Source organism: Bactrocera neohumeralis, chromosome 6 (genome assembly GCF_024586455.1).
Source record: "Bactrocera neohumeralis isolate Rockhampton chromosome 6, APGP_CSIRO_Bneo_wtdbg2-racon-allhic-juicebox.fasta_v2, whole genome shotgun sequence".
Taxonomy (NCBI): Eukaryota; Metazoa; Arthropoda; class Insecta; order Diptera; family Tephritidae; genus Bactrocera; species Bactrocera neohumeralis.
In genome coordinates, this window is record NC_065923.1 from 25,710,571 (window position 1) to 25,724,952 (window position 14,382).

Genomic DNA, 14,382 nt, shown 5'->3' on the forward strand with positions numbered 1-14,382 from the left:
TAATGAAAAATTTTCACACAGGTGGCAACACTTCCAAAAAATATTTTTACGTAAAATTATTCGCAAATGTATTTACTTTGTTCCTCATTTAATATAATTTCATTTCTTTTGTCAAATGTAAACTTTTCACGCAGTTGGCAACACTTCTCAAAAATTTTTTTGGGAAAAATTGTTCCTAAATATAGTCAGTTTGTTGCTCATTTTATAAAATTTCATTTATTTATCCAAAGAAAATTTTTGGCGCAGGTGGCAACACTTGTCAAATACATTTCGACAAAAATTTTCCTAAACATACATATGTACTATGTACATACTTTGTTGCTCATTTTGTACAATTTAATTTATTTTAATTTATATTCATTTAAACAGGTGGCAATCTCTTATAAAAATGTTTTTAGTAGTTGTAGGTCTCTTCAGTTAAACACCCTACAATGTGGACCATTTGACTCTTTGATAATGTTATTGAGTTAAAATTTGAAACAGGTGGCTACGCCATTACAAATTTTTCCAACTCTTTCTTCCCACATTTGTTTGGTTAATTGTCCATATTGTACAATTTCTTCTATTTTATCAGTTGAGAATTTTCGTCAGATGAAAAATAATAAATAGGTGGCAACCCCTTTTAAAAATTGTTTTAACATTCTTAAATGTTGTTATTTTGATAGCATAATTGTAAAAATTTGTGTTTTCAATAATTTTATTTCGTTAAATTTGTAAACAGGTGGCAACCCCCTTAAGAAATATTTTCAACATATCGGTTTTAGGCTTGTTTAGTATGTATATTAACTACTGTACAATTTGATTTGCTCTACGGATGAAAGTTTTGATAAGATGAGAAATTGTAAACAGGTGGCAATCCTTTATAAAGATGTGTTTAATTTCCCTAAAACTCTAAGTTCTTATACCGATATTATATATCTATATTCTTAAAAATTTATTAAGTTTCTCAAACAGTTGGCAACCTTTCCAAAAATTTTTTTTATACCTGTTGAAATGAAGGAACATATAGTTCAATTTAATTTATTTTGTCAAATTAATATTTTTATTCAATGAAAAATTATAAACAGGTGGCAATCCCTGATGAACACCATATTTTATACGGGCTTAGTCATTTATTTAAGAAAAATGTTGTACCAAAAATATAAATAAGTGGCAACCCTTGCATTTAATGGAAAAAGTGGCAACCTTTTACTATTTAGATTAGAAGGATCCGAATATTGCACCAAGCAATCAAAAAAAAATTATTCAAATCTTCCCCTTGCTCTCTTAGTGCCTTTGCAACCTTTAGATACTAACTCTTCCAGTTATTTAACAATAGATTACCGAAAACTTGTAGTTTTAAAAATGTTTTTTCTTCGCCCTGGGATTACTGAATCTCCAGCTAAAATTCATTTCCAATATCATACTAAATGTGTTGGGAAAGTAGACATCGCTACTTGAGAATTAAAATTTTTAATAAACTCAGATAAGAAGACGTTTCAAGGTCGTTATGAGCATTAAATTGTATGAGTTTTTATCCAAGGAAAGGATTTTCGGAGAATTCCGTTGAGTACACTATTTTATAGAGTTCTTAATATGAATTGATTAAAATGTAGGACATAACTCGTGGAATTTCGGTAAGAGAATTTATATATGTTTTTTATTAAATAAGAAGAGCTGTCAGATATATTTTTTTCTGTACTTAAATTCCTTAAGAGGCCTCTGAAACTTTGAACTTTATATTCTTATTCGATACTCGAAAAGAAGCATACCCCTTAATACAATATTTTAGTCTACCTTTAATAAACTTTTATATAGTTTATGTTTTGCTTTTTATATTCCTACTATCAAACTGGGTTGTCAAAATATGAACCATAACAAAATACTCACTTGGAAGTCAGGAGTTTCTGGTATAAGTGAACCCTCACGGAACCATTGCACACTGGTCGCCTTCACTTTACCGGTAACGGTGGTCTTGAATTGTGCTGGCATACCCTCCGACACGGAGACATCCTTCAGTGCGGTAATGGTTGGTGGGGCGTCGAGATTCTCAATTGGACGCACCTTCAATTGAGCGCTGGTCTGAATACTGCCCAGCTTATTCTCGGCGACACACTTGTAAGTGCCCTCATCCTCGGGGAAGGCTTCAGAAACCACCAGTTGATAGTATTCACCTTGACGTGTCATTTGGAAGTAACGCGATGGCTTCACAATATTCTCACCACGCAACCAACGTGCTGTCGGTGTGGGTTTACCCTCAATGCGACAACGGAAGATTACTTTGCTACCCTCCTCCACCGATTGACTCTTCAATTTCTCTACAATATGTGGCGGTTTCTCGCTGCCCGGTGTTGTGGGCTTATCTGGCTTAGTCGGCGATTGAACAATGCAATCGGCATCGCAACGTGCTTCACCGGCTACATTAACGGCAACACACTCATAACGGCCCGAATCTTCAGCAAATGGCTCAATAATGAGTAGTGTGTAGACGTTGTCCTCTTCAAGCATTTTGAATTTAATGCTTGGTTGTACCTTTTGTCCATTCTTCAACCAATAGACATCCATCGGACGTGAGCCAGTTACCTTGGCGTCGAAACGTGCCAATTGTCCAGTGGCAACAGTGGCGCTTTGAATCACATTCACAAAGCTAGGTGGTGTTAGGCCACCTTTGCCGGCACGACGACGTTCCTCGACCACCAAATTGGCGCTACACTTGGCAGTGCCTCCACGATTCTCTGCGATACATGAGAATACAGCCGAGTCCTCGACGAACACTTGGCGTATGATCAGTATGGATTTGCCGCTGAAGGTGTGGATTTGCAAATCCGGTGAATTCTTGATAGGGAAGTTTTCACGGTACCACTTGACGGTGGGCATTGGTTCGCCATCGAATTCCACCTCAAATTTAGCCTGCTCGTTTTCGAACACTCGGCATGGTTGTATCTTCTTGGTGAACACTGGCGGTTTCGAGGGTTGCACGGGTCCCTTGACAACGCGCTCTTGCACGGTGCCCTTATGCTCCATTTCCGTAGTTTCGGTAGCAGTAATCTTGCGTGTAATCTCCAAATCGCCAACAACTTCCTTTTGTGTTTGTTGTTGCTTATTCATAATGACTTCACGTCCATGCACCGACGATTCAGCGGGTTCAACTGGTGGTTTCTTTACAACCTTCTTCGTAGCTGCTGTTGTTGTTGTTGAGGATTGCTCTTCCCTAAAATTTAAAATATGTGGAGGGATGAAACTAAGTCTCGTTTAGTTTAAAATTAAATTTGTGTTTTGTAAACTTACAGATTCTCTTCGTAGGACTTGGCCATGCCCTTGGCAGCAGAACTCTGCACAACCTTCTCGCCGGGTATCGCATATTGATGTGTTTCCTTGCGCAAATTGGTCTCCTTCAGCAATTGCTCGGTTTCTAATTCTTGCAATTTACTATAGTAATCCTCACTGCGTTTGGCATTAACGGTTTGTTGCCATTCGGGTGTTTCGGTTTTGACTTGTTTGGGTTTCAAGTGTTCAACACCCTTTAGTGGTTTACCTTGATCGGCCAAATATTGTTTGCGCTCATCGAATATCTTCTCCAGCTCGGTTTCTTGACGTTCCTTCTGATAAGCAGTTAGCTCATAGTCATACCAAGCTGTAGGCAGGAAAATTAGTGGATACGGTGAATCAAGTAGTCGGTATATATTTTTATGGGTATTTATAAATTACAGTTATAAAGCAATACTTAGAATTACGCAAAAAGTAGTAGTAAAACTTTAAGCGAAATTAACTAAATTATACATTTTACTAATTTACGTCTAACGATCCGAGGTCGGTTCTAACAGAGTGGATCTTACCTGGTTTCGGAACATTTGGCGTTTAAAAACTAATTTGGAACAAGCATGCATGCATTTTACATTTTTTTCAGTTAATGACTAAATTTGAGCCTTCAAGTTTTATGTGAGGGATCCAAAAATTGTTTTAGGTTATTATTTTTGGATCATGCATAACTTGATTCAGTTTTCGTATTGAAGTAACTTTCGTCATATGTATATGTATGGTTCCTTATAGCATTAAGAAATGAATTTTCCCAAACTTGAAAGCTCAACGTTTGAGATGAGATCAAAAAAGTGAATACATTTTTTACTATTTATATTGTGGATATAAAAATGTTTATTTTTCGGAAGGATCTAGAAGTTTTTAAAGTCCATAATAAGTTTGTGAACGTGATCTGTTGATATTAAGCATCACAAGAACTTCCGAGATCGAGTCTACTATTGTAGTAAGTTCGTATAGACACAGTTTAGGATATAACCTAACTTTATTCTTAAAAAACATGCCGGTTGATTCTGACGACTACTCAGAACTCTCTCAGATAAGTCTGTTAATTTTTAGATACTGATATTTCTATGTCAGTTACTGTTCATCAGTTTGTGAGATAGTTCAGGTACTGCACTATTTGCTGACATTTAGACTTTACAAATCATAGATGTTTTCTGAAGCCTTTATGAATACCTTCTTACTGGTTGTATTTTGTAAATACTGTTCGACATTTTATATCAAGTTTGATTTGATAACGGCAATATTTTTAAAGATCCTTATTTATAATGAGGAATTAAAATCTAATTCAGCACTTTTTTGATCACATTGACCTAAAATTTTTGTAAAACGTAGAATAACCGTCTTCGATTCGCCGTTTTTCTGCTGCTCGCTAATTTTGGGGCAAAAAGTTAAGATCTAAAATCAGTGAAAAAGTTTTTTGATTGAAGCTTAGGTGGGTACTATAAAAAGCTATATAGTCTATTCGGTTCATGCTAGTTGCCTGTTCGTTTCGCCGCTTTCCAAAAGCTGGCGAATCGAAGACGGCTAATGATAATGCTTAAATTTATCACAAACGAAGTCATGCAACAAACATGCAAATGCTTTAAAAAAAATTGTTGAAAGGCGAGTTGTGATTTGGTGATTTATGGTACAGAGACCCCATGCATTAAGCCTTCATTGAAGTTGAGGCTAATGTTAAGATAAAGAGAGATCTTCGAGTGAACGGATGCTTTTTATATAAATTTGTGAATTATAAATGCACGAGTTTGGAATAAATGATTTTGAAAATACCCAAAAATATTTTAAAGATATAGATAGGTACAACGTTCGACGGATAGTGAACGAGCACATAGTAAAACAGCGATAGAGAGAGAGAGAGCGTTTGTTTAAAGCAAAGTGAAAAATAAAGACAGAGAGTGCATGAGCGAACTCTTGCAACATGCCTCAAAAAATTTTGTGATTTTCAAAAATTATACAAAAAAGTAAACAACATTTTTATCAAAAATCTCTACAGTACACTGCAAAAAACTATGTTAAACTCAAAATACTCACTGATTATACACTAAACCAAACAATTATTACATAAACATTTACAAAAGTACTGCTTTTAATGACACACAGATTATATAATTATAAACCTTAGCGTTGCATCGAAACTCCGCATTGAGTCAGCTATAGACGTTGCGCTCATCCAAAAGCGTCAGCAGGCTGGAGTGGTAGTACTTCGTGGATAGAAAGCAGCTTGGACGTGTGATTTTTTGGGGATTTTCTCAGAGAAGGAATATCAGGATATATGACATTTAGGAGGGGAGTAGGTATGGGAGTTCTTTCAGGTCTTATTGTGTGTATAAGAAGTACTTGAGTGTTTGCGTGTGTTTATTTTAATAATATCTATGGTACTTAACGGTAATTTGCTATTTCGAAAATTGTCAAAATATTGCTTACGCTCTGAGTTTTGATGTTCTGATCTTTTTGTGGAGAGAGCCACAGTATAGAGTTACTCTTCGGTGATAATTGAGTTGTAGTTTTGAGTAGTCTTATATAATATTTGGGTATAAATATTTTTTTGTATATATTATATATTCGTATTTACGAAAATTTGTGTCGAGTTGTTCGAAAAATTTTTTTAATTTTTTTTAAGAAATAAAATAAATGCGGTTCTGTCAGTACTCTGGAGTATTGTGGTTATCTCAAATGCAATAATTGTTTGTGTACTTGGAAAGAGTCTGAAGCTTGTTGTTGCAAGTTTTTGAAACACGCTGTTTTTGTACCGTTAGCATTTTGAAAAATGCTTACATTTAGGGTTACCTATTGGTTACCTATCGCTTTGAATATACATATGTTTGAGCGTGTTTATTTTGGTCAAATATAATAAAATATGCTTGCAGTGGTGGTTTTTTGGTTGTGGTCGTGGTGAAAATGTTTATGTATATATATACAATGCTTAATGTAGTTTTTGTTATTGAAAAAGTAGTAAATTTGAATTTGTTTCAAAAGAGAACACCTATAAACTACATTCGTTTGTGAGTATCGAAAAATAAATGCGTTTATATATACATATATATAATTATAGTATATAAGTATGCGTATTTATATATATAAGTCTTTTTGTTATTGTTTTTGGAGTGCATAACTGTCTATACTAGTGTTTTTTTTAATTTTTTTTATAAACTAATTTCGTATTAGAAAAGCTAAGAGTAGTTGTGTTAATTTCTGTAGTGCTATGTAAGTAAATGTACATAAGGTATCCAGCGTGTACTTACGACGTGGTGAATTCTTCAATACACCGCGATAATCGTCTGAACGTTCGACCACATTCAATTCGGTGGTGGCGATCGATTCGCCAACTGAATTTCTAGCGATCACTTCGACTTTGCCTGTGTCGTATTGTCGTGTTTTTGGAATATCCAAATGGAACATTCCATCGTTCGTTAATTTGTAACGTGAGCCCTGTTTGTTGTGGGGAGAATTTCCGTTAGTAACTGGTTATTATTAATCCATTTTTATTGTTGTGTTGACTTACATGCACAACGGTGTGTCCGTTGATGAGCCACATAACTCTGGGACGTGGATGGCCAGTTACGCGTACACAGAAACGTGCGGGTTCGCCCTCCTCAACGGTTTGTGGTTCCAATTTGCTGACGAAAGTTGGTTTGGCTCGTGGTTTTGCATCGGGATCGACCTCCTCTGGTACACTGTGCAAATATTTTGAAAAGGAGATTATTAATATTTGAGAAATTTTGAAAGTTTTTCTTTGATTTTCGTTTTTCATTGACTGGTAAAGCTTCTTCGAAAGTTCACAATCACAAAATTCCTAAGAAACTAGTTTTTTGGAAATGAATTTTTCAAAATCTATCGAATAAACGAAATCTATCTATTGCTTAATATGGCAATGTTAAATTTAGTTTCTACCAATGAAAATATCCCAAACTTTATATAAATTTTTTTTCTATAATGAGTAAAATATGGCAACATTGTTTTAAGAGAGTTTGTCTTCTCTTCTTCTTTAATTATACCATACATTATTTTCTAAAAATTTGGTTTAAAAAATTAGTTTTGTCAATTTCTTTTTGAAAAAGTATGGCAACGCTGTTAAACCGATTATTGTTATTAAAAATACTATATATTATTTTCTAAACATTTGGTTTGAAAACTAAGTTTGCCATTTTTATTTTTGAAAAAATATGGCAACTCTGCTAAAACAGTTATTGTTATTGAAAATGTGGGTAAATATTAGATATTTATAATTGAGGGAACCAATATTTTGTATAATTTTGTTATTGATTAATTAAAGTTGAAAGTTAAAAATAGTGTTGCCAGACCGAAAATTTTTTTTGTTTATTTTTTAACGAATTTTATTGGTAACGAAATTTAATGAGCTAATTATTATAAAATTCAATGGTAGAAATTTTTATGAAAAATATGGCAACACTGTTTGCTAGTTAAATGCGTTAATAGTATAAATATTGATGTGGGAAATCTATATTTGCATATTGGGTTAATGTCTAACTAACAGAATGTAAATCTGTATTAAAATAGTTAAAATGGCAACCCTAAGACTTTGGTTAATGAAGTGCAGAGGTATTAAAAGTTTCTCAACATTAGTTATCAAAAAACTTCGTTTTATAAATGACTAATTCGCTGGTTAAATCATAAATTAGATAAATATTAAAAAAAGTGGCAACGCCCAACAACCATACTGCTTATAAACTAACATTTATTATAAAAAATAAACCAGCCATTAAGGCACGATACTTACACTTGCCAAGATGCTTCCATTTCGCGAATGCGCTGAATAGATGTCTCCTGCATATGAGCTGGCAGCTGTGAGTCGTAGACAATGCCAGGCTTGCCGGAGACCTTAATGATTGCGCGAGTCTCATCCTTGCCATAGAGATTGGTGGCACGGCACACATATTCGCCGCTGTCCTCCGGATAGACCCAGCCAAAGTTCATAGCTACATAACCGAAATCGTAGATGGGTTGGAAGCGATTCTCTGCAAGATGCAAAGTAAAATGTTAGAGAAAACGTATAGTTTTTGAATGCTTTAGAGAAAACTGATACTCACTGTACAACAATGGTTTGCCATTGAAGAACCATTCAACCTTCATGTTCGGATCACCAACTGGCGCCAATTGACATTCAAATTTGGTTTTTGCCATCTCGGTAAGCGTGGTCTGATCCTTGATTTGTGTAACGAAGCGTGGTGGTTGCTTGCGATCCGGATCGAAGAGATCATCCTCAGTCAAGTGCACCTCTGAAGTATATTTCTTAATGGTGGCCTCCATTTGAGTGAGTGTTTCATTGGGTTTCATGCCGCGTGGCACTTGGTTTTGCAGCATAATTGTTGGTAGTTCTATAAGCAGAAAATAAATGGTCAGTAACAAAAATATTGGAATATTTTTCTATGTTGTCTACTTACTCTTGCATGAAATTGTCGCCTTGGTGCGCGCCTCGCCATGTTTGTTCACCGCACGGCACACGTATTCGCCAGAGTCTTCAGCGTAAACGTAAAGAATATCGAGTGATACATAGCCCATATCGAAAATGGTTCTGTAACGGTGACCGCTGGGCAACAACTTGCCATTGCGATACCATTCCACACGTAAATTGGGATCGGTCTTCGGTTCCACTTGGCACTCGAAGCGCATAGCTTCGGATTCCTCAGCTGTGACATTTTGAATTTCCGTTATGAATTCTGGTGGACCGAAATCGGGTTCCTCAATCCTAGGTACATCGGGTATGCGACCACGTTCGAGTTCCTTCAACTTCTCGGCCGTCATGCCATCAGGCAATTGTGTATCGTACACAATGCTATGCTTACTCTTGCAAGTAACCTTGGCAGTGGTGGTAGCAGTGCCCCATTTGTTGGTGGCGCGACAAGTGTACTCACCAGCATCCCGTATATAAATGTAATCGATATCCATAGCGATGAAGCCAAAATCGTTGAGCTGATGTACACGAGAGCCAGTGGGCATGGGACGTCCATTGTAGAACCAGTCAATGCGCATGGTGGGATCGCCAACAGGTTCAACACGACAATCGAAGTGTATTGGACCACCTTCGGGTACATCGAGGTTATCCTTAATTTCCTCAATGAATTTAGGTGGATTCGGTTGCTCCTCATCGATGATGATTTCTTCACGTTTATGCATGCTCTCCTCCAATTTCTGTAGGCTTTCAGTGCCTGTGCGGAAGTTCGAAGGCAATTGTGGTTCTACGATGATGCCTTGACGGCCCTTAACTTGCAATTTGCATGAAACAGTCGCCTCACCATGTTTATTGGTGGCCTTGCAAGTGTACAAACCGGTATCACGTTGATAACAACCGGCAATTTCCAAAATGACAAAACCGAAATCATTGATTGTCTTGATGCGCGAACCAGCCCACAAAGCTTTACCATTGTGGAACCAATCGACGCGCATGCTGGGATCATTAACTGGCTGCAAGCGGCATTCGAAGTGCGCCAGCGAATTTTCGGTGATGACCATATCGAATGGTGTTGTAATAAATTCTGGTGGCTTGCCACTATCATCTTCAGGCACGAATTCTGTGCTGCGTCCACCCAGACCCTCAAGTTCGGCAATACGATCGATAGTACCTTCCATACCCTTAGGCAGTTGAGATTCCATGATAATGCTGCGTTTGCCTTGTATTTTCATGGTGGCAGTGGTTACAGCCTCACCGTATTCATTGATAGCACGGCAAGAATATTCGCCAGAGTCCTCGGGATAAACAGGTGAGATCTCCAGAATAACAAAACCGAAGTCGCAGAATGTGCGGAAACGTGAGCCAGCTTTAAGTGGACGTCCATTCCAGAACCATTCAACGCGTAGGCGTGGATCGTCGGTTGGTGTGACGCGTGCCTCGAAGTGTGCATTCTCGCCTTCACGCATATTGTCGATATTCTCGAGTGGTACGGTGAAAACGGGTGCTTTGCCTTTGGTTTCCTCAACAGTTTCGTCGCGTGTACGAACCATGCTGTATTCGAGGTTAGCGATCTTCTCCAAACCGCCTTCCATGCCCTGTAAAATTGAAAAGGCATAAAGGAGAAAGTGAGTATTTTGCGCACTTTTTAAGAAATTTTAATTTGAAGTACTTACGCGTGGCAGTTGTGAGTCCAGAATCAAGTTGGCCTTGGATGTGCACTTCAGCGTGGCGCGTGTCACATCTTCACCGTACTTATTGACGGCGCGGCATTCATATACACCTGAGTTTTCTTCGTAACAGTACAAGATGTCCAAGATTACAATGCCGAAATCGTGGAAGGTGCGGAAACGATGACCATGTGGCAACTTCTTGCCATTGAAATACCATTCGACCTTAAGATCTGGATCGGTGACCGGTGTAAGACGTGCTTCAAAGTGCGCACTCTGTCCCTCAACCAGTTTTGTGATATCAGTAATTTGTGTAATAAATTTAGGTGGTTCGGTGACCAGTGGTGCACCGGTATCGCCCTGTTGTCCTTGTGGGCATTCAAGTTCACGAATTCTTGGCAGTGAATCGGGTTGCAAACTGTCATAGAAGACGCCACCACGACCGCCGCAGTTGAGTGTAGCGCGTGTGAAATCTTCACCATACTTATTGTAGGCGCGGCACATGTACTCACCACTGTCGTGGTCTTGCAAATAAGCAATATCCAAAACAACATAGCCGAAGTCGGATACGGTCTTAATGCGGTTGGAGTGACGTAACAGTTTTCCGTTGTGATACCACTCAACTTTAAGTTCAGGATCATTGACTGGTATGAGTGTGCACTCGAAATGTGCCGACTGTCCATCCTTGAGTCCCTCCAATGATTGAATGTGTGAGGTGAAACGTGGTTTCTGTCCACGTGGCTTTTCAACACACTCAAGAACGCAGCTAATTTCAGCGCTGCCATATTTATTGGTGGCGCGACAAGTGTAGGTGCCTGAATCTTCGATCTTGGTGCCAAGAATTTCCAAAGCTACCATACCGAAAGCGTAGATGGTGCGCACACGATGACTAGCCTCCAAAACTTTACCATTATAGAACCATTCAATGACCATACTTTGGTCGCCAGTTGGCACAAGATTGGCTTCGTAGTGAGCAATCTCACCCTCACCAATATCCTTGATGTCAATGAATTCAGTGGTGAAGCGTGGTGCCATACCTTCTTCTGGTTTCTCTGGTTTGGTGCCATCCTTACGTAGTGATTCTTCCAAGTCTTGAATTTGTTCCAAACCTTCTGCACCCTTTGGATGTTGTGTTTTCTCGATAATGCTTTCCTTGCTAGTGCAGAAGATGGTGGTAGTGGTGAAGGCTTCGCCAGCCTTGTTGTATGCCTTGCATGTGTAAATACCTTGATCGCGTTCGTAGACCTCAGTTAAGTCCATGGTGACGAAACCGAATTCACTAGTCATCTTGAAACGTGAGCCATGTTGTAGAATCTTGCCGTTGAAGTACCATTCAATGAAGAGATTAGGATCTTCCTTAGGTTCAACATTACCTTCCAAATGCAAGGCTTGTGCCTCTGAGAGATGGAACTCAGCTTGCAATGGTTTGGTCCAAACTGGGGCTGGATATTGGGTTTCGGGTTTCGAAACTTGGCGCGAATAACGATTAGCCAATTCTTCTTCAGTTTCTTTAACAGCCTCCAAACCGGCTTCACCTTGTGGATGTTGGGTGTCCAAGTAGAAGGTTTTACCGCCTGTGCACTTGAGTGTGCCAGATGTAGTGGCTGAACCCTTGCTGTTAGTTGCTTTGAGCGTGTAGACACCACTATTCTCTGGATAGGTGTTCGATAAGTCCAAAGCGCAGTAACCAAAGTCATAAATTGACTTAAATTTAGCGGCAGCTTGTAGCGGTTGTCCATTGTAGGACCATTCAATTTGCATTGTTGGGTCACGAGAGGGCTCGACCATCGATTCGAAACGTACATTATCGCCCTCCTTACATTCGATATTATTCAAATGAGTAGTAAACACAGGTAATTCATAAACTGGTTCTGGTGCCTCAGGGCGTCCTGGTTTGGGTGCTTCCAATTCTCCAATGCGTGGCAAAGAGTCTGGATGTAGTGACTCACCTTGCAACCAATGACGATCTTCAATCTTGAGACTGCATGTCGATACAGCTTCACCAATTTGGTTGGTGGCCTTGCAAGTGTAAATGGCAGAGTCATCAGAACGTAATCCATTAACCGAGAGTGTAACCAAGCCAAAGTCGAAGGTACTGCGTATACGGGAGCCGGTGGTAAGTGAAATACCATTTTTGAACCATTCAATACGCAAGTTTGGATCGGCACGTGGCTCAACTTGAGCTTCGAGCAGTACATGTTGACCTTCTGAGAGCTTATCGTAGCTCTGTAGGTGTGTAGTAAAGACTGGTGCCTGTTGTGGTGTTGTATCTACAAACATTTCTGGTACACGGTTCATGGCAGCCTCCTTCAGACGAATGGCTTCCCACGATTCGGGAATCAAAGGTTCGCCGGCAATGTTAGATTTGGTTTTAACTTTCATAGCGGTAGAGGAGACAGCTTCACCGGCAGCATTATAAGCGCGGCACATGTATACGCCAGCATCCTCAGGCACCACTGCGTTAATGTCGAGTGTAACGAAACCGAAATCGTGTGTGGTGCGTAGACGTGAGCCCATTTGCAGTTCAACACCGTTGATGTACCATTCGAATTTCAGTGATGGATCACCAACTGGTACAACACGTGCCTCGAAGTGTGCATGTTGACCCTCCCATAACTCTGATGGGCCGGTGAGTAATTGCGTGAATATTGGTTTCTCAAATGCACGTTCTGGTTCTTCAGCACGTGGTACGGATGGGCGTTCAAGTTGATGGATACGGCTGATACTATCTGGATGTTGGGTGTCCATTTGAATTGAGGCTTCAGAAACTACACGCATAGATGCGGTAGTGACTGCTTCACCCAATGGATTGACAGCGCGACACATGTAAACACCTTCATCTTCTTTGCGAATATGCGAAATATCCAGAGAGACAAAGCCGAAGTCATGTTGTTTGGTGATACGTGAGCTATCCTCTATGATCTTCTCATTACGATACCATTCCACCTTTAGATTTGGATCGCCAACCGGTATAAGGCGGCACTCGAAGTGTGCAGTTTGATGTTCATTAATGCGATCAATATTTTGCAGTGGTTGAGTAAACACTGGACGTTGACGGGTGCCAGGTGTTTCTACTTCGGGACGTTGGAATGGAGCGTTCGATTCGAGTTTACGAATCTTCTCCAAACCTTCGGGATGTTGAGTTTCCGAAATAATAGTACCACGTGCGTTGACCTTCAAACTAGTTGAAGAAACGCATTGACCCAAATTGTTGATAGCACGGACGGAGTATTCACCAGCATCTTCTGGCACAGCGTGTGTAATATCCAAAGAAACATAACCGAAATCGAAAGTAATATGGAAGCGTGAAGCCGATGGCAGTGGTTTGCCATTGTGATAGAACTCAATGCGCAAATTGGGATCATGAACGGGCGCAACCTGTGCCTCAAAGTGCGCAGTTTGACCCTCAAAGATCTCGGTGGTGCCGCGAAGTTCGACAGTGAAGTGTGGTGGGCCGATAGGCAAATCGCCAGGTTCGGTGCGTGCCGGTGCAGACTTGGATTCCAATTTTTGGATTTTCTCCAAAGCATCTGGATGCTGGGTGTCCAGAATCATGCTGCGTCGGTTCAATATACGCACATTGCAGGTGTTGACAGCCTCACCAAGCAAATTGGTAGCTTTGCACATGTACGTACCAGTATCTTCACCGTATACATACAAGATATCCAAAGCGACATAACCGAAATCGTGTGTAGTTCTAAAGCGATGACCAGTTGGCAATTGTTTGCCATTGCAGAACCATTCAATCTTTAAGTTAGGGTCATTAATTGGTTCGACACGACACTCCAGATGAGCATGTTCGCCTTCCTTGAGATGTTCCAAATTGCTGAGCGGTGTTAAGAATATCGGTTTTTGACCCTTCTCCTCCACTACGGCTTTAGTGGGTGGTGCATAATTCTCAAGTTGGCGAATCTTCTCCAAACGCTGGGCATCCATAGTGTCGAAGTCCAATGTCTTATTTGCTGTAAATAAATGAATTGTTTAACAAGTTATCTCATTGTGCCT

At 39.4% G+C, this 14,382-nt stretch overlaps 1 protein-coding gene across 1 annotated transcript in view; it reads right to left on the reverse strand.

Annotated features, from left to right (window-relative positions):
- The window catches only part of LOC126761832 (titin), a 107,417-nt gene that overhangs the window by 78,215 nt on the left and 14,820 nt on the right, over positions 1-14,382 (reverse strand). Inside the window, 8 exon segments of the mRNA XM_050478241.1 lie at positions 1,870-3,190; positions 3,268-3,613; positions 6,543-6,729; positions 6,803-6,974; positions 8,039-8,276; positions 8,349-8,636; positions 8,703-10,305; positions 10,384-14,339. Of these exon segments, the coding sequence (XP_050334198.1) occupies positions 1,870-3,190; positions 3,268-3,613; positions 6,543-6,729; positions 6,803-6,974; positions 8,039-8,276; positions 8,349-8,636; positions 8,703-10,305; positions 10,384-14,339 (8,111 nt within the window).